General features: G+C 37.7%; 1 protein-coding gene across 1 annotated transcript in view; it reads right to left on the reverse strand.

The window, feature by feature from the left end:
• Nucleotides 1–25,026, reverse strand: part of TMPRSS15 (transmembrane protease, serine 15) — a 229,782-nt gene that overhangs the window by 38,021 nt on the left and 166,735 nt on the right. Inside the window, exon 18 of the mRNA XM_018556698.1 lies at nucleotides 10,121–10,216. Coding sequence (XP_018412200.1) covers nucleotides 10,121–10,216 — 96 coding nt within the window. The remainder of the gene's footprint in view (nucleotides 1–10,120; nucleotides 10,217–25,026) is intronic.

Here is a 25,026-nt window from a genome sequence, read left to right on the forward strand (position 1 = left end):
GAACTAACGCTAACGAATTTCGTCCGAATCCGAATTCCGAATCCGAATTGACTTTCACACCCGAATCCCGAAAAACGAAATAACACAAATCCGAATTTAAAACGAAACGAAACTAAACTAATTTTTTGGCAGTGCATGTGTCTAATGGCTGGCACAATCTTCAGTGCTTAGCTTTGATATAGTGAGTAAATCTTCAATATTAAACTATGCTATAAACCTATGATAAAATAAGTGGAAGGATGTTTAGTGCTAACCAGTGATGTATAGAGTGGTAGGTAATCTAATGAGTGGCAGTAAGTTTACCGTATTCACTTGGAATGAACCTTGGGTTTGGGTTGAGCAGGCGTTTTACAGTGAACATATGCAGCCATTCACTGCCATACCAACTATCAACGGTTAATGCTCTCTCTGGCCCCTGAACTTAGGTCCGGTCACTTAAAATGGCCAATAATGGGGACTTTCTCATGTGCCAGCCTTTCACTATAAAAAGGCAAGGTTCCCTGCAGCCATATTGTCAATGTACTGGGGACAGATTAGTGTAGGGCTTGTAGGCACTGGTGTCTTTAAGTAGATGTAAACCATTACTGAATGTCCTTTAGGGAGAAAAAGGCAGGGTATCTTGAGGAATTTGGTGGGAGGAGGGATCAAATGAGTTTTACATGTTAATGCTGCTGATGTGTGTCCTGCAGCTTCTTCACAGCTTCTCCACATGTATTCTACAGTCATAAGAAGCTGAATGTCTGTTTTGGCATATTTCCTATTCTTTGCTGGGTGCAATTTTTTTTTCCACAGCCTGTCCTACTTAAGTATTTTACTGCTAAGAAGCTGCATGTGTAATTCCACAGCACATACTGTACGTTAATAGCTGCTGGCTGCATTTTTTTTATTTAAAAAACAAACAAACAGTATAATATGCCCGGAATGTGCATCAGCACAACAGCTTATTTCCTTTGGGTGTTTTGCAGGCAGGGGATTGTTGAAGGGTGTCTGAGATGATATACTTATCTTGAAAGGAACCCACTTTTTAATTTAGTATTTAGGTCTAGGGCTTTCTTTTTTTTAAAAGGAAGAACCCAGATTGCACTACTGCACCTGGTCCTGTTTAATTCAGCAGGACATGAACAATCTTACAGATATGAATAATTAATTAAAAAAGGTACATTTAAAAAAATGTATCTGTAAATACAAAATACTAAAAAAAAAAAAAAATTAAAAGACCGCTACCTTAGGATGCAGAACCTCTGCCTCTCACTTAAGCTATGCCTGATAATTTTTTTAAGAAAGGGGATTTCCTAAATCTAATATTAGCTAGGGAAAACAGGGGGGTAAAAATATGGTGCTTTGGTCCCGATAACTGTATTGCACAAGAATCCGGTGACATTCTGCAAACAAAGTGAAGCTTTGACTACATCAGCAACAAATGTCAAATTGAAGTCCCTTTTGTGGAAGAACAGTCAGCCCATGTCTTTAGGTTTTCCCCTTACAGATATTCCCATATCACTGGGAACCCAGCTACCATAAGGAATTATGCCCGGATTAGCTGAAGGGTAGTGATGGGCTCAGGCGTGTTCGCAGCTCCACGTGCCGAGCCCACCAGGAAGCTGACAGTGTCGCAGCGCCAATCACAGAAACAAAAAAGCACAAACACAAAACAAAGCTAATGGAACAAAGGAAACTACCCTTAATATATCACCCCTCCAAAGCAAATTTTGATTAAGCACCTTAGTGGGCTTAATTTAACATTTCAGCGTCCATTTTCAGGGTGGTTAAATAATTAATTTCACAGCAAAACTGATTTTGCAGAAATAACTCCACTCATGCCTTATGCTCACTTGTATTGTAATAGATAACAGTGAATATAACCCTTTTACCTGGTGGCAGGTAGGACCAGAATTGTGCAGTGACCACAAATGCCACGCTCTAAGGCTGAAAAATGTTATGATAGTGTTGGGGTGTTTGGTAGTAGCAAGCAATCACTTCATAAATGCTTTTCCTTTTTTAATGTAAAATTACAAAAGACATAGGCGCAATTCTTCCCCCTCACCTTCTCTAAGTGTAATAAACTTACCTCTTTCCGCTTAACACAGCATCCCTTGCCGCTTACTTCCGCTGTGTCACGCTGCTCCTTCGGCCGGCTGTCAGATTAAAGCGCAGGGTTTTCAAATGCTCGGTGTCCTGTTGTTGTTGGTCACTATGCTTGCCCTGATGAAGGGACCCTGCATGGTTCCAAAACGTTGGCTATTTGAGCACTTGTGAAATGCTTCTTTGAATAAAAGAACACATGGATTTATCTTATCCTTGAGTGCTGGTGATCTTTATTGCTGAAACCTTGGATACGCACGGCACCATCCGTGGACATCACTACAAGCACCATTACTTCTGAAAAAATGGTCTCCATTGCTATATGGTGTGTAGGGGAAATCTTTGTTTATCACCTTTTGTTGTTCTAGGATGCTGAGTAATTCCCCCTGCATGCAGCAATCTCTCCTCTGCTGACGAAGCACCACAACTCCTCTCCCTCCCAGGATCTACAGTAGACCTCTCACCATTTGGCTTCTACTGGATGTTGTCCTGACACTTGGATCCACTATCCTTTTGCATCATTGGAACTGTACACCCTGGGACAGCCTGGACTACAGATCCTATATGCCACTACTAACCACAAGTACACCCCTCTTTACTGGACTTAACCACATGCTGCTATACCATTCATACTTAGTACAATCATCCTTGCCTAGTGGCAGCTCTGCTTATGCTCTAACTAACCATTTCCAGCTCAGACTACAGATCCCATCTGCCACTACTAACCGCAAGTAGAACCTTTGATACAAGACTTTAACCACATGCTGTTATACCATTTGTACATAGTTCACTCTTCCATGATGTGTGGATCTCTGCTTGAGCTCTATTTAACCCTTTCTTACTTGGACAACAGATCCTTTTTGCCATTACTAAACCTCAAGTTCAACCTCTGATACTGGACTCTATTCACATGCTGTTTTACCATTTATCCTTAGTACTTCATCCATGTTGTGTTGGTTCTCTGCATATGCTCTAGTGAATTTCCAGTTGCTTCCAGAGTCATTGGATCCTTGTATGAGCTTTCTATCCTGTTAATAACAGGGGACTGTACAATAAATAACGCACTATGAATTAATTAATATCACCCTCTAATTCAGGGCAGGACTTTATTCACCTTTTTTTGAGGTATTAGTTGTATGAAAAAATACAGACTTTTGCAACTAAACTTCCCTGCTACATGTAGTAGCGTGACAAGATTCGCTCCTACACTCTTCGCAGTTGAGATCCTAATCAGGTAAAACGAACTTTTGCTACAGCATTACACTAACAGGGTTATTCACAATAGGGTGAAGAGTTTGGAGAAGGCAGGAGAAGTGAACAATCTAGGACAACATAGCTAAACTGAAAATTGAGCTGAATTGGAGAATTTTTTCCAAATCAGCTATATTGTCCTAGATTGTTCACTTCTCCTGCCTTCTCCAAACTCCTCACCCTTTTGTGAATATCCCTGTAAGTGATATGTATTCCTCACTACACACCTCACATCAGTGGGTAACCCTGTTCTACACAAAGTATTGGCGAGGGTCTGGATTCAAATATTCAGAAGATCGGCCAGAATGTGATAAAGCACAATGTCTCATCCCACATGAAAGGGAATTCAGGATGGAAAATACATGCATATTTATATACAGTTCAATGAGAGCACCAAACAAGACTGTATGATAGTCCAAAAACATTTAATAATAGAATGAGTTCATAAACCAAAACACAGAACAGTCTACCTGTTTCAGGGGCCCAGGGACCCCCCTTCAGCAGATATGAACACATATGTATTCCTAAATTAGCTCATTAGAATTAGGATATAATGAATTGTGTAACTAAATATATAAAATCATCAGGATACAACTATCATAACTAAAATCATAAAAACGTATGTAGACTAATGAATAATAAGATACATTAAGAATGGAGGAAAAACATCTTGTTGTTGTTAATGATACAGATAATGAAGATCGAATAATACTTAGAAATGGATACAAAAAAAAGTTTAAAAAATGGATGAAACATGGAAGAAAATAACATCCCTTTTATACTCATTTAAATATTACCGCCTTGGTATCATTCAAATGAAATACATTGTGAATGAATACAAACATTCATGCAAAATACATGGAGACTATACAAATGGATCCTATTTGATCTCCATAGTGCAACAGTAGCATTAGGATAGTGGCTAATGGGGTAAAAGCAAAATCCACTAAAAGAGACATTCATAAATAACTGATATAGATTACTGTGTATCTCTGTGTACAAGATAATAATAATGATGCTACTGGAATACCTATTAAAATATATGTTGTAAGAGAAAAGCATTAAATAAGTACTGAGGGAGAACTATTTCAGATTGAAACAGATTACATATTTGCACTAAATGCTGCTGTATAACTATAACACTATATAGGATATGCGTATATTATTTCTAATGCAACAATGTGTAATGTAGGAAGATCTACTAAAAAACACTGAAAGAGCTAATCAGAATGAAGCAGTACCTTAGGCGTGATGGGTAGTATCATGGACTCAAAAGTGGCACAAATCAACAGGGATTAATCCCGACTTCTAATGAGCTAATTTATGAATACATATTAGTTCATACCTGTTTTTGTAGCCCTGAAGAAGGGGGAGGTTGTCCGAATTTTGGTTTCCAAATTTCAGATCGCGTCCGAATTTCGTTAAAAAACAAAACTGAATCGGACATATGACTTTTCTGGCCAATCAGATGGGGGTTTTTTTTCGGTTTAATGCATCCGAATGGGTCTGAATACAAATTTTTGTTACATGGAAGCCATCTGATTGGCCAGACAAGTCACATGCCGTAACGAAAATTTGTGTTCAGTATATATATATATATAATACTAAAGCTGAGGCTCCTAGACCCGAATGGCATTTGGGATCCGAATTTCCAAATGCAATTGGGAGTCTCAGCTTTAGTAATATATGTATATGGCTCCCAGACCCGAATGGAAATCGGGAGCTCCGGAATGCAATTCGGAAATTCGGATCGCAAATGCCATTCAGGTCTAGGAGATTCAGCTTTAGTATTAATATTTGTATATGGTTTTCTGTTTTACTCACTGAACTGGAAAGTGAGCTGAATTGGAGAATGTTTCCAAATCAGCTATTTTGTCCTAGATTGTTCACTTCTGCCTTCTCCAAACTCTTCCCCCTTTTGTGAATAACCCTGTTAAAGTCCACTTTAGTTCAGGAAAAATTCCTCATTTTAGCTTACAACTGCAAGAGTGATGACAGCACAAGCTTTTTTGTTTACCTGTATGTTACTGACGTACAGTTTAGAGCTTTTGCAAGGCACATACCCAAATTTACAGTAGGATCATGAGCATGGTTCGCCAACTTCCCTTTGGTAATGCAGACAGACATTATAATAAGGAAAGTGGAGGGAGTACTGAAGCAAAGCCATGCAATCTCCCTGTCAGCAATGGCTTACCAAAATACTAACCTAAACAATAACCCTAAATACTAACTCTTTGTTTATCAACAAAGCCATGTGATAAGCAGACCAGCACTCACATGGTTTTCACATAGTTTTTTTTTGCTGAATAAAGTTTTTAATTTCCTGCAGAATAGTGAAGTTCGTCAAAATATCCCAATTTTTGCTCAAAATTCAGAAAAGTGAAGGCTCTCAAGTACCCTTATATCATTGTTTCTGTTCATTTCTATTGTGATCAAATGCAGAAATCTTTTTAAATTGTAAGTGCCCTTTATGCGAAGCAGTCATTACTGCTGATTATGTGATCTTCTACATAAAATTATTCTAAGTTTTAGGTTTCTTTTGACCAACAGGTGCAATTTTTGTCACATTGCAGCTCCAGGGCTTTGATAACACAGCCACAAAGAAAAACATATTGAAAGGCAGTGCAGTTAACAACAAGCCATTAGTTTAGGAATTTGATTTTGCTAACACAGTTTGTTGTGTTAATCTCCTCCTTTTTCTTTCTTATCAGCACATAATTGAGCTAAGTGAAAATAGCATCACAGCTCCTAAACTTAATACACACATCATCTTAACAAAATCAATTTTGTAATAAAAGGAGCACTTGCTTTTTCGTAGCAATGCCATGAGAAAGTCAACAGATCTCTGGGAACAATGGGTTTTAAATCGAAATTCGACAAGTTTGTCACACTGATGTGGACAGGGTGGTTACCATGGATACAGATAAAAAAGAATGTATCCTTATCAAGACTACATAGACTGTTTAAAAATGCTTATCCTTTGAACAATTGATAGATTAAATTACTAAAGAAGCAAAAGATAAAAGGCAGCATGGTAACAGTCTTAGACTGAGCTGGAAGATAAATGAGAGCTGCCAAAGGGTTTATACATTACAATGTGTAACACATTTTGCATGTGTTTTGTTTTGTACTATACTATCCTACATGTGTATCTTTGTAATGCATAGGTAAATTGTGATAACATTTTAAATAATAATTTTAACATGCCTAACCTTCTTCTATACATGGTAGTTGCCTTACTGTGAGTGGCTTCCATGCTTTGTTACTGTGTAAACAGAGAAAGGAACAGAGGCATGCAATGCACCATTGTATATTAAACTTTAAGAAGTTTAAATATATAGAGATGCAAACACATAGAGAAGGCTGAGCAAGCACCGCATTGGGGTAGATAATTGAGGAGGGCAGAGCAAGCAGCACAAGCATAGCTAGTCTAATAGGCATCCATAACAGCACACTGGATCGTAGATTGACAACTGCCAATACCCATGGCAGGAGAAGAAAGAAGGTATAGGAATTGTCATTGCTTATGCTTTGCTTGCTTAGACTTTTATTTGTAAGTGTAAATTACAGGGGTTCCCCTTAAAATTCCTACCAGACTTAAAGGGTCTGGTATTAATTGTCAGAGAACCACACACTTTTTTTTTTTACGTCAGGGGTGCCCCCTAACCTTCCTACCAGGCCTAAAGGGTCTGGTATTAATTGAGGAAACCCCACACTGTTTTTGTTTCTGTGGAGTGTCAGAAATTAAAAAGAAACAAAGTAAACATTTAATGTCACTTTTCTGCAACAATTTTTTTTCATAATGATCATTTAACTCATCCAAAATTAACAAAAATTTGGATTCATCCAAATCCAAATGCTGAAGCGATTTGACTTTCAGACCTGAATCCAGAAAAATTAAATAACGAAATATCAGAAGCTAATCACATTTTTTTGTCGGCTTACATGTCTATTGTCAGCTGTATCCTGTGACCTGAGATTTGGATTTTGATCCGACCCTCTGTTACTGACCTGGCTTGCCTTCTGACTCTCCTGATTCCTACTCTGTACCTGTGTGACCTTGACTTGTCACCTCGCCTGCTGCTTTTGTACCTCATTGCCTTCAAGTTATCAATCTGACCTTTTCCTGGCTCTATCTCTACCTGCTGGACTGATGCCATCCATTCTGACTGTGGCTGACCCTGGCTTCCTCGACCTTGCTCTCTGGTAATTGGCATTCCCTGTCACGTCAAAGGTCCAGACATCAGCATCCATCAGTTCTGGTGACATCAGTGGAAACATCACTCAGCAGCACTTATGTCACTCTTTTGTCCCTGCACCCTGCCCAACTACCAGGGGTGCTTGGACTAGAACAGCAAGAGGTGTCACCATACTCATCTCAGGCTCCCATAGAGATATGCGATATGCTGGTTTTGAAAGGTTTTATATATAGTTATATAATTCTCCACATTGTACTGTTAAGTCACACTGACTATTATATTGACCTATTAGTAATGGCATAAAGAGTTTCTAATCCCCCCCCCCAAAAAAAAAAAGATAACATTAGAAGCTGCAAAGGATACAGCAGTATTAAATTGGCCAGAATCAGAACATTTTTAATTAGACATAATAGTCCTAACTGGTGTATGCCTAACTTTTTTAAATCTCTATTGATAGAGGGATGCAATGAATGTGAGTGTTATCAAGTGAGGTGAATTAGGTACACACTGTTCTTGTACCTAGTTTTTTTTTTTAAGTCCAAAAAAAAACTAAAAAGATTAAGCCCTTGAACTGACTGTCAACACCAGAGACCTGGTATGCTCTAATCACCCAAGTTTAAAGTTTTAAGTAAAAAAAAAAAGGGAAAATACCCCATGTAATAAAAAAATCACCGCAAACCTAATGTAACCACTAAACTTTAATGTAAACTTTTAACAGCTGGTGATACTTATATAAAAGGTCCTTGTTTGGGCACTTTGTGTTATAGGGTGACAATGCTCTGCCCCTGTCTCCCACAATCTACAGCCTGCAAATTACCTGGTCACCTGTCATACCAAAGGAAAAAATCTGCATCTGTGCTGATGCACATTGCCCAGGAGAATTTTTCAAAAAATGATCTTCAAAAACATTAGCAGCCAGCACTAATTAGGAAATATGCTTGGTGAAAACACACATGCAGCTGATTATCAGTGAAGTACATGTGGACTCAGGGACAGACTGTGAAAAAAGTTTATTACAAACAGAAAAAGCTTGGAAAAATGCCCTTTTAAAAATACATTTTTGACTGTGCTTGTGGAGAGGCTGTAAAGAGGCTGCAGGACACACATTAGCAGCATTAAGATATAGACAATCCTTCCCTCCCCCACCACTAAATTACCACAGATATACAGCATATTGCTACCTAAAGGACATTCAGTGATTTACGTTAAGAGATCAGTGCCTACAGGCCCTACACTTATCTGTATCTATGCACTTTACCACTAGCACTGACTCCCTATGCTCTCCCTAACACAGCTAAGCAGATTGTCAGTATGGCTGCTGGGAACCCTGCCTATTTTTCGTGTGGGGCTGACGCATAACAAAGCTTCAATTTCTGGTCATTCTAAGCCACCTAACCTAAGACCTAGGTCAGATCAGAGGCCAAGAAGAGAGAACCAGACAAAGTACAATTTTGATTGGCAGTTGTGGTATTTATATACATATATACGTGTGTGTACTAGAGAAAAAAATATAACAGAACATTTAATATACAAGTTCCAATACATTTATTTATATCTTTTACTTGATTTGTAAGTCAAATGCAATTCAAGCTAAAATATGCAAGCAATAAAATATGCAAATGCTGAATATTCAAAATTAAGTGTATTATTCCTTTATTCGTGATTAACTAGAATAGACAGTCAGCATTGTTCCTAAATACATTCCGTGGGATGCCAATTTACTAAAGCAGATACTTAGAAAGGAAGAAAAAAAATCAGCTTCAAAGGAATGCTAAATTATGATTCTTCTTATATCCCCGAAATAGGTCATGAATAGGAAAAAGAAAGAACATAAGGATAAATGGATGAATTATAAAAGATGAAAAAAAAGGCATGTACTCTGTAGATTTTATAGAAATAGTTTCAAGATATAATAAAAGAGTCATGTTACGGGTTTCTCTACTTTTAGGAAAATTGCACACATTTTATTTTGCTGTTTTAACTGCTGGTTGTCCAAAAATATCTTTCTTGTTAAAATGATCATATAATCAATGTCACAAGTAGCAGTCCCAACCCGTCTGCCAGTCTCTATCCTTTGCTCCCCGCAAGGACACCCCCAGATTGCTACTTGTCTCCTGCTGTGCCCCGGATTGTTGCCCTATAATTCTGGAGTCACTTTTGATGTGACATGTTGCTGCACTGTGATTCTGCTGCTTGTTCCTTGCCATGTCCAGGGTTGCTACCACATTTTGCTGAAATTTGTGACCTGTGATCCTGCTGATCTTCCCTGGACTTAATCCCAGGTCAACCTCATTGCTTCTATGTATGTTGTGGATTCACTTACTAAAAAAAAACCCTAGCCAAGGGTCCTGAACCACTTCTAATCTCCATGTTGGTTCTGTTCTGCCCATACTCCCATCACAAAGACCATAATGCAAATATAATGCAAAGCTAGCAGTATGTTTACCAAAAATAATAAAGTACATCACTGAAGAAAACCATCCAAGGAATACATCACTATTGCACATTTTGCAATGTCTGAACCTCTCACATTACTGATATGAAACAATGGGATAAGACTTTTATTTAATAAATGGTTAGAACTTTACCTTAGCTGAAGCCCTAGAGTACCATCACCAGCTTGAGTTAGCATCGCAAATGGCCCAGTCCAGTTTGACAGCACAGATGATGTTCTTTTCACATTTCTAGAGTAGAATAAACAATATTCTTGTTACATGGCATATAAACAATATTAAGAAACAAAACAAAACACTAGCAGGATGATTATCTATAAATATGTATTTTATTACATTTGTAGGCACAGCTTGTATTTTAATTGCCTACAAAAAAGAAAACTAATGGTCTTGACTAATCTAAGTAACTGCAATAAGGACTTTCTGCATTTCTCTACAGCTAATATGATTCCAAGATGGTCTATAAAAGTTTATTAAAAAAAAAAAAATGGTTGAATCTGATTTCACTAAAATACTATACTATAGATGGCCCTCACTGAATGGAAAGGTCTGTTTGAAGAGATGTCCATGCTTCCTAATAGCCAGTCACCGCCACTTCATGCTGCTAGGGCAAGCTGAAGAGGGAACTAATCAATCTGGTTGTTTTTGGGCAGAATAGACACTTCTTTTATACATTTTCCTACCATACCTTTCAAATATGAAAAAAATAAGCAAGTGTCCCAGCTTTATTGTTTCAATGCTTCTTCAATCATCCCTTAGCTTATTTTACATGCAATTTAATGCTACATGATTACTGTTCTAACTGCATTTCCTGTTGGGACCTGCCACCCCAATGGCTAGTTGTGTGCTAGGTGAGTGGTCTCCTCAATACTCTCACAGGGCACTTCTAGGAGACATATCCCTCCTCCTACCTGTGCTGGGTAAAGCAAGGAAAAAATGTGACCTGGACTCGAAAGAAATTTTTCTCCTGATAGGATCAAAGGGAAAAAATGGGTTCTTTATAAAGATGGGCACTTTAGGTTAAACATTCTGATTTGTCTGGTGATGGTTTTTAAATTTTTTCCACTGTGGTGCCCGTTCTTATTGGTCACCACTTCTGTCTTGCAGCACTGGGTGCCTGGTTAGAATTCTGGTCAGGGCACTATCTACAAGGAGTTTGCATGTTTTCCCTGTGCTTGCGTGGGTTTCCTCCAGGTACTCCCGTTTCCTCCCACAATCCATACACATGCTGGAAGGTAATTGGCTCATGTCTAAATTGGCTCTGTGTGCAATAGGTACCTTAGATTGTAAACTCCTTGAGGGCAGGGACTGATGTGAATGTGCAGTATGTAAAAAAAAAAAAAATCAGTAGTGTGGCTTCGGCATATTTTAAGTTAAGACAGTGTAGTTTTTTTTTGCAGGCTGGCTGGTAAGTGCTGGGAATTTTTTGCTTTTGTACTGTGTAAAGCCCTTCCATGTGCACCTTGCTTTAAAGCTGGTTATGAATTGATGAGTGTGTTTGCCTTTTGTTTCACTTGTTAGATTTTGTGTGGGGGAAACACTGGGGGCTTCAGCTGCCATTGTGATGTGTTGGGCATCTGGTGTGTCCCTGTGCCTATAAGGAAGTTGGGCTACCTCCTGGTAAACCTGCACCCAATTCATCCTTTGCTATATATGCTCCAAGATGGAGGTTCTCATAGATTAGAGTTAGGACCGCACTACAAAGAGCGGTCTTGATGAGGTAGTGTGGCTTCCATATATTTTGAAAAGGTTGTGCAACTAAAACCTCTGTTTTTAACCCTGGTGGTTGTGCTGGGAAATTTCTGCTTTTGTACTGTGCAGTATGTAAATTGTCTGCGCTATATAAATACCTGTAATAAATTCAATTTATTAAAACATTGCCTTATGTTTATATGTTCTTAAACTGTGTATACAGATAAACACTTAATGCATGACAAAGGGTTCTCAGAACATTATGCGTGATCTAAAGAGACTGCATTGCAGAGCATAGTGCTTTGCAGCTCCTTTTGTCTGATAGAAACCTCAGACTCAGCTGCCCGATAAAGGCAAGTCACTGCTCATTTACATTTCATTTAACACCAAAGAAAGAAGTTGTGTTATGATGAATTGCTAAATCTGTTTAATCTATCTATGCTCTGTATGACCAAATATGTGCTCTAATGCATAGGAGATGTTTCTAGTTACTTATGTTTAAATAAGGAACCCAGCTATCAAATTAAGACACAAAACAAAATCCGTCCTGAGGCCTCAAGACAGTGAAATGGCTCCTTAAATCAATTTTTTGCTAAACTTCTAATACATGTATGTAGCAACTAAGATTTTAAGCTTTTAGGAAACAATTAAATACTTTTTTTAGGCAATTAGCTTAAAGACAAACTGCAGGAAATATAAAAATGATGTGCCCCTATTGGTGGAGCTGACCCCTATACTAATTGTTCTTCTGTCTATAATTGTCTTCCATCTCATTTTCTGTCCCAGCTACGGCAGTCATTAGAGACAGAAAGCAAGCAGAAAAAATCCTCCTAATACACACAGAACATGATAAAAACCTTGTTCTATAACCAGAAAGCTAGAAAGAAAATAAGCTAGAGTCCCACTTTAGGCAAATATTTTTTGTGATATCAAATCTCTCAAATGAAAATCACGTTTGACCTGCTCCTTAGAAATCATATTCCTGTCCCCGAGAAAATGTGCCTTGTTACAGACTAATTAAACTGCACTCCGATTATAATTTGAAAATATACTTTACCATTAACACTGCAAAAGTTTTCATTAACATTTCAAAGGTATTTTAGAAATATTCTAGCAAAGTTTTCCTAATTACCAGCCAGTGAGGGCTCAGCTAAGACGTACGCAGGCCCTGACAAGAAGCGATTAACCCCTGCAAAGCCAGCTAAGTTCAGCGACTTCCTTTTTTCCAGCGGTAATATTTATGCAAAATAACATCTCACTCTGCAGAAAACGAATTTGGCCGGGAGCTCTGACATGTCACTAATCCTGATCCAGTGCAGCTCTTGAAGATAATACCACCCAGACGCACATAAGCTCAGGTAGAAGAAAATATGTTTGATTCAAATAGAATGTCCACTATTTTTCCTAGTTAATAAGCAGTAAGTCTGCTTGACATTTACTCTAAAACTGTAATATGTCAGATCTGAGGCTTAGAGATTACATGCTGACAGATTTTAGAAGCGTTTATCTATGTGACTTTACATGATGTACTGTATTATTTATATAAGTGGGTAACATTATTTATTTTTCGGGATTATTGGCTGTTTGGCAGAAACAAAGTTAATGCCACCATTTTATGTTCTTGTAAAAAGCTTATATGTCTAAATAAACTGCTGTAAAATAGTAAAAGCAGTTGGTAGAGTTGTTAGGTTGTCAGACTCAAAGCTTCAATGAGGACATCTCCATTTCTAAAGGAGATCTAAAGTCCCACTTTACCCTCCCACTCCCCCTAGTCTTGCTCTCTCCTGCCTGGATATCACCCAGCATGTATTTTTTTTTTTTTAGTCCGGAATGGATGTCACCATGGTGACATCCATGGCTGTCCGTTTTTTTCCTCCATCTTGCAATGGAGGAAAAAAAACTGAACTTACTGGACCCTTGTTAGGTCTATGGGGAGTCAGATGTCAGCAGACATGTGTCCGCCTCATATCACTATCCACCTCAATCATGTTTGCAAAAATGGAACTCTGTTCTATTTGGTTTTCAAAACCTGGACGGACTCAGGAATAATTGGATGTAAACGCACACACGTCTGTTTAGATCTGGCTGCACATTGACTAACAATTGGCTTCCAATCAGATCGCCTGAAAAACTGACAGGTGGACCTGATCGGAATGCCTGTCTGAAAGGGGCCTAAGGTGAAACTGTGGCTAGACTATAGACAGTCAAAATGTCAAAAAGTTTTATCTTTTTCATAAGCAGTAAATGAGCATAAAACAAGGCCTCAATGACCTCTGTAGCTGCAGGCACTTTGGCAGCATTATCTCACCCTGATCTCTCTTCCAGCAGTGACTTAGCAGCTTTCCAGCCTTCTGAAGTAAACACAGAGAGAGGGATTTATCAGAACTGAAGCAGACAAAATCTGGAGCAGATGTGAAAGGCAACCAATCAGTATCTGGATATCTTTTAATATATGTGATGGCCACATGTTCACTTTAAAGGGACAGTGGAAGGTATTTTTATGAGAATATGCTTTGGGCACAATTTACATAGGTTAAATACTGTATCTACGACACCACTTTTGTGGGCAACCTTTGTTCTTTTTAAGCTTATATTTTTTCCCACTAAATGAAGGAGAGAAAATCCTGGCACTCTTTAGTCAGTTTGTCCTTTTCCCTGTTTATTAGGTACTAATCTTTTCCAACCATTTTTTATCAACTCTCACTGTATATAACTGATACAATTCCACATGAAAAAGAGACATACGTGCACAGAAAACAACATTTTTGGATGGTTATTGCGGCACTATGATATTGACAAATGTAATGACTTGTAAAGTGTTGTCACAGCGCTAAAGGTTTGAGATAAATATGAAAATATGTGAATATATATGGATCAAAAAATGTAATGACTTGTTTTACAATCTTTTGCTTTTTCTTTGTCAAAGTTTGGCGTGTTTGTTTCAGTTTTGCAGTTGTGTTTTTCAAATTTAACCAAAAAGTACAACACTTTTCTTTGTTCTTTTCTGATATGCTAGTTAACTTTTTGCCAGATAGAAACGGTGTCAAAATATTGTGTATGCAACTGTAGTGGAATTTGATAGATTAAACTAAACAGGCTCTTTTTTTAAAGGTTGAAAGGCATCATTGGGATTTTTGTATGATAATAAGAGTGGTCATACCAGGGTGGTCCTTTGCAGAACTTTTAACACACACACAATTATTCATTTGAATGTCTAACGCACCATAACAGACCAAAAATCAATCCTGCACCAAGTTTGGCTAGTGCATGCACCTTACTGTATGGTGATGTAATACCGCAAGTTGTGGTAGGCTGTGATGCAGGTGCATTACAATGAATGGCAGTGCAACTCCCCAACACATGTAACATCAATTATAGATTATTGTGTTAATGGAGCAATTACTGCAGCTGCTTAACCCCATAGTTCCCCTTTAATACACTGGGAATGGTGCAATAAAGAATTTGTGTCACATTTCTGGCAGTGTGTATGTAGTCAGAAACTTTGTGCCAAGTACATGAAAACCCTGCAATATTTTCATTGTTAGTACAGACACATGCAACAAATTCAAGTAGCTCTTATTTACAACACTTTTACTGTTTGGCGCTATTTTTGCAACAAATTCATAAACAAATATCACCACCATATCAGTGAAAAGGAAAGTGAAAGTAAAGAAGACCTCTTCTAAGTTGGAGAAAATTGTTCTACACATTTAGTTATTATGTCGCGTCTTTGAGACAATTCTGCAACAAAAGTTGTCTTTAGGCTCCCTGAAACTGATACTTGAAACGTTTCCATAACTCTCCCAACTTTTCAGCCTGTAAAACTCTTTGATTTCATAGGAGAGAAGCTTGCAACAGTTATGTCAGAGTTGTGAAAGATTCATTTACACCTTACCAACATGTACATGAATTTGTCGCAGCTTTCCATCATGTGCCCCACTACCGTCAAACAGTAGTAGCCAAGACACTCTTTATGAATTGCAGAGACTGTTTCCAACAATCACAGATATCACATAGTATACTTCTTAACTCCTCCTAAAATTTCACTGAAACATGGCCTGTGACTTACCTAATAAAATCAGATTTTGGCTTTTTACTTAGAACATACACATCAAGATAAAACAGGAGGTATAGGCCATTTTTTGCAAGATCTGGTTGAGCATTCAATGCAGGCAAAAGCTGACACCCTTATGGAAACATACTTTTTCATTTCTTTTTGGTTCGCTGTATGTAAGTATTGTTCTCCAGGCTTAACCTTTTGTTTGCTGGAGCTAATCTGAGGCCATCTGTCTTTTGACATATTAAGCTTGGCATTCTTTCATAATTTTATTATTAATTTTTGTATAATTTTTACCTACATTTATTTTAGCTCTATAAACCTGGGGGTCTCTTAGACCCTTATCAGTCCAGTATTGCCAAAGTTACTTTGACTGTCTACAGACTCATCCTATACCTATTGTAATAGAAGAATACAGGATGTAGAATGGAGTTTTAGTTTTGCTCCAGCCTGATTACATTTTAAAATAGTGATATAGAAGATTTTATAGTTTAGGGAGGAGGAATGATAAATAGTGGTGTTGTATTTTAAATAAAACACTTACCTTAAACGTATAAGTAATAAAGAATATTTGGATGTTGGAATTCTAAAAAATGGTTGCTGCATCTCAGTTCCACCTCATTGACTAGCTTCACTCTTCCTCTCAGCCTGGAAGTGTACACCTCTTTCCTTCTACCCCCCAAAAAACCCCACACAATGGGGTCTATTCACTAAGCTGCCATAGGCAGCCGAGTGAATGACCGACCTGAAGGGAAGTGAGCCGAACACTGTTCGGCTATTCACTTTAGGCTGGTACGGCTGATTTCAGCCGTACATCGGCTTGCTTCACATGGCTTCGGGTTGGCCGAACATGCTCAGCATGTTCGGCCGACCCGAAGTGCAGAAGGAGTTCGACTCAGCTGATCCAACATCTGGATCGGCTGAGCCGACCCTCCGGCAGGCTACGCACTGCTGTTTGGGCTATTCTCATAGATGCCGAACAGCAGTGAGTGAATAGCCGAATGCCGCTGAGCGGCATTCGGCTCAGCTTTTCTGTTCGGTCCCTCAGAGGGACCGAACAGAACAGAAAAAGAGTGAAAAAAGTAAATAGCAAATGATTGTGCGGAGCTAGCAGTGACAGCTAGCTCCGCCCAATAGTTTCCTATTGTCCGGCGGCTCTGCTGCTGTAAAAAAAACGGAAAAGAAAACTCTCCCGGGCGCTCTAGGTGCCTCCCGCTCCCGGCTGCCCAGGAGAGAAACACTGCTGTGTCTTTCTTTTTCTTTATTCTGACACGGAGCGATGTCAGAATAGAGAAAAAAATCCCATTGAAATACATTGCTACATTACTATTGGCTATTTCAATTTGCAATAGCCAATAGTAAACTAGCATTGTACCCGCCCTCTGCTGATGGACCTGATGGAGAACTGCAGCAGAAGGCGGGAACAATGCTAGTTTACTATTGGCTATTGCAAATTGAAATAACCAATAGTAATGTAGCAATGCATTTCAATTTTTTTTTCTATTCTGACATCGTTTCAGGTGACAGAATAAAGAAAATAAAGACACAGCAGTGTTTCTCTCCTTGGCGGCCGGGAGCAGGAGACTCCCGGGGTGCCAGGGAGAGTTAGCTGTTTGGAGATCAGTGTCCCTGGTTAGCAGGTAACCAGGGACGCTGATCTCTTTGCAAGTGGCCGGAGCCAGCTGTCAGAAGCAGGCTGTCGGCCGGCCAATGGCCGGCCACTCGGCCAGTTTCGGCTTTCAGCACGGCTCAGCCGAGCCGATGCATATGCGTTCGGCTCGACTGATCCGCTCGGCCAGGTTCGGGAGCTGTACAGGCTATAGTGAATAGCCCGTACAGCACCCCTTCGGTTCTACTGAACCAAAGGGGTCCTGGGGCCGAAGCTAGCCGAAGGATCGCCCGAAGCTACAGCTAGATCCTTCGGCAGCTTCGTGAATAGACTCCAATGTGTCCAGTGCCCCCAGACTATGGACTGACTGATCTCTTCAGGCTGCACTGAGGAGGAGTAATGTCCCCAGAGGGAGGAGGAAGAGGCCATAGAGCTCTGAAACCCCAGATTCCTGCCTCTCCTGCTCTCTGCATGTCTCTGCAATGATGACAAGGGGTTAGCAGTGGCACAATTAGCAGGGACAGAGGACATCCCTTGATGTTTATGGATTTAAACTCTTCCTGGGCGATTCTGAGGCATTTTTAGGTCAGTGAATGTCTAAACAACCTGCCCCACTTTCAATGTTAGGGTGAAATTACTTTTCTGAGATAGGTCTAAAAGCCTTTATGTAGACATTATTAAGGAAAGTTATCTTGGAAAGCTTGCAGGGGACACTCATTTGTGCAACAGAAAAGAAAAACTATAAATCTTTATACTTAATTCCAAAAAAATGATCACTACCCCTAAATGTGGCAAATCTTATTGAAATGAGACGCGGCTGAAGCTTGAAAACAAAGCTATTAATAAAACACTTGTATGTTTTCTTAAAATGTTTTACAGTGATGACAACTTATACATTGTCAACACCAGCTATTTTACATTATTTCTTGATAATTCTGTCCTTTGTTTCTTTTGTTTCCTCCACAGATCAATTTTCCACCATGGAAACAGCAGGAAGCATACATTTAAAAGAAATAAAGCTTAACATTATTCATTCTACTAGCAAAAGTTTTATTAAATTAAAACTTTTCTAGGCTAAAATGTACTCATATAGAGTACAATTGGAATTTTATCTACAGTATATTTGCAAATATTTAGATTATAGGCAACTTTACCCAATCACATTCTCACAATAAACAAATACAGTATATATGAACAATTTATCTGTTAATATATTCAATATATAATCAATATTATGCACTTAATTTGACTATTCAACCACCCTAGCTGTGTTATAAGACTCCAGAAAACAGTTAGTCGAAATAAGGTTCAGATTCGCTGCTCCCCTGAGTTCGAGGCGAATCCTGCAGGTCTGAGATTTATGTGCAGATTCATTATGTTTGTTAAACCATAATGCACTACATGGCCTTTTAACTATGGTCAGCTGGCTTAAAAGGGCCAATAAAGGGGCTTTGGCTAATCTCACCAGATCTCTCTATAAGGAGGCATAGAGCAGCCATAGCATCATTGAATTAGAACCTGTTGAAGGGAAAACATAGGGAAATCTGCATAACTGCATACTGCAAGCTGTATAGGGAATATTAGAGCAATTAGAAAACTGTACTTTTATTGTATTGCTAAACCATAATCTTTAGTATATTTTTTCTTGTAATAACACTTTTTCTCTTTTGCTAGTAAATTTGGGCCTAGCTTTGCTCTTTAAAATTGTCCTGCTGCTGACCCATTTTACACCACTGTATCATCTGCATATTAATTATTGTCCTAAAACAACTGCCTGTACGTTTTGGAGTTGATTTACTAAATGGTGAATCATTTTTTTACTTTGCAAGGAAATGTTCCCTTAGTTTAGTGAATGTGGTAAAATGCATTTCAAAGAGCATCCCCTCATTCACTAAGCTAAGGGAAAATTCCCTTAAAATGTGACATTTCCCTTGCAAAGTGAACAGCTTTTATAAATCAACTCATTTGTCTCTACTACATGCTGGTCTATTATTCCTGATTTAAACTGTCCTGCTGACAATTTTACACTGCTATATCCTCTGCAGTAAGTAAATTCTTGTAGTATAACACCTGCCTGTACTCTTACTCTATTACATTGAAGCCAATTCTCCCTCATTAAAACTGTCCTCAGAGCCTTAAAACTTTAAAAACCTTTTAAAAAATAGTTTTCACTGGTACATCATGTTCTCAAGACTTCAAAGTGATTTGCCTCTATGTTTGCATTTGCCCAATTTTGAACATGAATCAAAGAACACTTGGCAAATTTGTCAGTATTTTCACAGATCAGCGTTAAAGCTGATATGCAAGTTTGTAGAACTACAAGTGACAGGTCACAAATCTGCAGCTAGCTGTTTGCTACTTGCAGTTCTACTAAATGTGCTCTGTTCCTTCCTTGCTCTTGCATTGGTCCCGCTGCTTTAGGTGCTGCCTGATCTCACCTGCTGATTCTTATGCAACTTCTTGTGGCGTATCCAGTGTTTTATTCCCCTTTGCTTACCTATTTAAACTCAGTGCACCAAGCTAGTTGCCGAGCCTCTTTTCACTGTCCAGCTGTTGTTTTCGCTCCCATTTCAATGTACCAACCTTTGATTTGTTTCCAGGCATCCATGTCTGCTCCCTGTCCTGACCTTTGGCTTTTCTCATAGGATCTGTGTCTGCCACTTGTCCTGACCTTCAGCTTGTCTCCTGGTGATCCTGGTCTACAGTCTGCCTTGACCTCTGGCCTTTGCTGCTGACAACAGTCATCCACCATTAGCTGAGCAGGGTGAACCTGGGGCCAGCAACCTGGGTCATCATGCAGTGAACTCCCTCTCCACCATCTGGATTCTCTGGCGAATACCTGCTCACCCTTAGACTCCATACCCTGGGGGATCACATGCAACCTACTTGGCATAGCAGCATTATGCCTTATCTTCTGACTTGCAGCTGTTCTTTATGCTGCTGAACCTAGCTCCAAGTCACCTCCTCTAGCTCCACAGGTCCAGACTATGGTAGTATTCCTTTCTTCCTCTGGGGGCTGTCAGTCTACACTACTTGCACCCCTCCAATCTCTAGATGCCCCTGCAAGTATACCTAAGGGTCCACATGCTTGAGTCCTGGTTCTGACAGAATAAAACATGGACAGATTTGCCCATCAGTAACAAAGTAGGATGTAAGTCTGCATACTTGATACAACTGTGCCATTTAGTTTGGTCCACTGATAAACAACACTATTAGGGATGAGCTAAAATCAAAAGTTTTAATTTCCCCAAACTATATCAGTCAATATAAACTAAACTTCTTAAATTAGCTAAATTAGTGAGACTGAGAGGGTAATTTACCAAAACTGGAGCAGACAAAATCTGGAGCAACTGTGCATGGCAACCAGTCAGCATCCACCTTTCATTTTCAAAGCTTAACTCAACAAACTGAAGAGAGAAGCTGATTGGTTGCCATAGTCAACTGCACCATATTTTGTCTACTCCAGTTTTGATAAATTCCCCCCTGAGACTTTGAACTTTTGCAACATTTTTGAATGATAGCAAAATCTGTGATTTAAAATCAAAATCAATTTGACCAAAATCACTGTGCTCATCACTAATCCCTGTACTAGTAAAGCTTGCCAGTAACAGTTCCTTATTGTGAATTTTATTTATTGCTTTCAATGAGAAGCACTGTTGCAGGAGCATAAGCAATCACATACCTTCTAAAATCCATTCCCTCATTAGTTCATTCTCACACATACACTTATGTAGACATTTGCCTATATTCTTCTTTTGTCTTAGCATTTACATGTTCATTCAAAAGGACTTAGCACTGTCAAAGTTCATACACTTAAAGGCATTGATTTTACTAAAGGCAAATAGGCTGTACCCTTTGCAATGGAATGTTTCCCTTAGCTTAGTGGATGAGGTAATGTTCTGCTGACTGCTGACTCATCCAATCAAGTGAAATTAACAATATTTTTAAAAAAAATTCCTTGCACAAGAAGTATTTTGTTGCTAAAATCATTATATAAAATATTTTAAAAATAAAATAACAGTATATGAAATGATGTCTAGTAGAATAAAATTAATTGACTACATTGGGTTAACCTATAGTTGGCTGTGGCAATATGTTTTCAAAGAGATACACGTTTCAAGTTAACATTAAATACAACTCTGTAAAACTCATGAAAAATTTTCAAAACTTACAATTTTGCTCCTGAACAGAAAGATTTCCCTTGGTTAAAAATGAAATAAATGGCTTGGAGCTGTACAAAATTCTAACAAGACAATGTTAAGATGAATCTTGAAGGTCAAATAATGAAAACTCACATAAGGCATTTCACTAATAGGGAAGATTAGTTTGAATATTAACAATTAATGAATTATAACAGTTCTGTAGTTTTACTAATGTTTAATTCCCTTTCAAGTTCTCAATTTTTTCTTCAGTAATTAAATATTAAAATTGAAAGAAAAAAAAAGAAAAGTGCTAATTATATATTTATATCAAGAAATATGTAAAATGTGTCCATTAATTACAAAGTGTCCACTTACACCAAAGAAACTGACTTGCTGCTACTGATATTTTTTACTTTTCTCAAGCAGAGAAAGATGAAAGGAATAAAATAAAAAAAGTTGCATGACTCAAGGGTTTTAGTTATATTAATGCTTGTGTAAGAACAAATGTGTGAGTTGTAGCAAGTCCTCATTTTGTTTTTTATAAAAAACCTATAACTGATATAATTTTCACCGATACATTACATTTATATATTTTTTGTTGTATGTAGATTGTTGGCATATCATTTTTCTGTGCTTTTTGTACATTTTATTTCTAAAATATTGAAGTACTTGCATTGGTTTACCTGTGTAGAACTTTCCTGCTTATTTAAAATTATGACATGTATCTGAGCCGGGCGTTAAAAATTCCTTGTTCATTAAACTTTAACTATCTTTATTTTAGACTCAGTGCTTTGAAGGTGTATCCCATAGATAATTTGGTATAAGTATGAAGTGCACCGCTAAAGTTTTAGATTTAAAGTTTAACTTAACAAAAGAAGCAAATAGTCTTATTGTAACTTATGTTATTATGTTATTTAATATTTACAATCTGTTAGTGTTAAAAATAAAAAAAACCTCAAGAACCCCTTTTGCCATTTTTCCTGTCAATACATTTATGACATATATAATTTTTACAGTATATATAATGGTGTAGATTTGTACAGACACTAATTATTACAAGAACAATTATGAAAAGCTGTCAGGATCCATATTGTAATGCCATTGTTCACCAGTTCTATTCCACTTATAAATAAGTGGATTATATGTTTTGGTGTGTTTTGCATATGTTTTGGTATGTTACGCATATCAAATTAAACTTTAAGTTGACACCCTATTGCACACAATCTAATATCTAAATTAAATGGAACTGTTTGAGAACAGGTAAAGCAGATCTTTCATCAAAATTCAAAATGAAAGATACCTCAATTTAGTAGCCCTTTCCCCATGTACAAATGCTACAAAAATAACCAAAGAAACTTTAGGATTTATAAACGTGGTCCCACTTTAAATCTTTACCAGACAAGAAGGACCTTGTATAAAATTTGAGGGGAACCACTCACATAGGTTACAGCTTTGCTATAGATGAAGGGAATTCCCAGCTGCTTCGTTTACAAACAAAATGAAGCAGTGAGCTCTCATTTGCTGCAATGTAAAAGGCATTTTTGTTTTCTTTGTGAAAGTCAGTTTTGTCTTATACATCACGCACATTCGGCACTACACAGAAAGGTTCAGGTCATCCCCCAAGTATGTTATTAAAGTAATTGTGAGTTTTAAATGTTGCCATTTAAGCATTAGTAACATCACTTTTCCTAGCTCCCTTTGCTTTGGTACATATCCTCCAGTGTACTGCCCAGCATCCCTTGCCTATTAGCCTATAAAATATGCAGAAATGGTTTTCACTATATCCTCTCATTGACTTCAATGTGGTTGGCAAGTGGTGGACCTTTCAGCATGTTTACCAAATGCACCTGTAAATTGAACCCAAGCAAGTTTGCCCATTACTAGATATCTACTGGGTGTAAAGACAATAAAAGTTTTATTTGCACCTTCAGTTCACATTATAAAACAACAGAAGCAGAAGTGTGATAAGATGTCATACCTCTGCATATGCCTATTTATTCTGAAGACTATTCTCCCTAGTCACCTCTGAATTTATGCATATACTCTATCACACATACTTTATTTAAGACATCTATCCATTCACTCCTTAAAAGTCTCATATGCATTGTAGCAGTAGCACTTCCGACTATGTTTATTTATAAATTTTCTGCAAATGTGTGTCTATTGCTGACAAAGTTGACAATTGTTGACAAAAGCACAATTTAAGGTCTTGCAATAAATGAAAATTTACAATATCCAGAAAATGCTATGTGAAAGTAATGGTTGCTGGAGCATATTCTTCTATGAAAAACTGCTGAGGTATTGGAAAATATAGACATCAGTTAAGTAACTAATGTATTTTTCTTGCTAAAATCTTCTTACTTGTTTAGTTTCTGAATCATTCCTTACAACTGAGCCCTGTACTAGTCTGTAAAATAAAATAGTTAATAAGAATTTATGGAGACACCCACAGAACTGTGAATGTGGTGGTTAGCAATCCAGAGATTAGCTTCTATATGATCATTTTAAAAGGTTTTGCATTTAGGGAAAAATGAACAGATATGAAAAAATCTATGAAATAGTAATGTCTTTTAAAGTAACCATAATTTAATTAATTCAATCTGAAAATCAATTATTTTAAGATAATTTAGTTCTGCCATCCAATACTTATCAAGTTTCTATCTTTTTAAGAACATTTTAATTAACTCCTTTTAAATGTGAACCTTCAGACTGAATTTTGGAGAAGTTGGAAAGCTAAATCACTTGTATAATAGTTATTAACCTATTTTAGGGGTTCCAGAGGTGAAACCATTTGAGTATGAGTCAATAATGTCTTCACCTGCAGGATTTTCTTATATTGTAAGTTATGGAAAATGCTATAGCAAAAGTGAGAGCAAGTGAGAGAACCTTTAAATGGAAACGATGGATTCTAAATGACTGGACACAGAGCAAAGTCATGAAGATCACATTACTGATGTCCAAATTTAAAAAAAAAACCCTGAATGATTATTTAACCAAAATCTATCTGTAATTTAAGTATCAGCTTTAGTTGGATGGCAGTTTTTTACATTATTTGGGCTTTGAATGTACAAATGCGTTTTCATTTTTATTTTAATAAAACTATTGCAAGTAGGCCTGTTTTTATATATTTATTTTTTATGTTATTAAAAAATATGCCTTTTTTTTTCCTAAACAAAATACCACATTGTCCCAACAGGTATACACACCTGATATCCTCATAGCAAACACATAAAACCCTTCTCTGATAGTATCAACCTTTAATGATATCTGAAAAAGGCAGTTTGTCTGGTGTGTATTTTTTTTAAGTAATGTTCTTCCTATTAAATACATTAAGTCCTGAATGCCCTATTTCTTGGCCTTTTGACATTTGCTGTTTGTCCCTCAGGGCCCCTGGAGACAGTACTTTACTTACCTGGGTTATTACTCAGAAAAATATTCTTTAGCCTAGCATCTAGTAGTTAAATAATTTGGTTTTCATGGGTAGTTACTCCATACCTGTTTTTTGGTGAATACTCAGTGGCAAGGATCTGTGTGAGGGGTG

Source organism: Nanorana parkeri, unplaced genomic scaffold, assembly GCF_000935625.1.
Source record: "Nanorana parkeri isolate BGI_ZX_2015 unplaced genomic scaffold, ASM93562v1 scaffold248, whole genome shotgun sequence".
Taxonomy (NCBI): Eukaryota; Metazoa; Chordata; class Amphibia; order Anura; family Dicroglossidae; genus Nanorana; species Nanorana parkeri.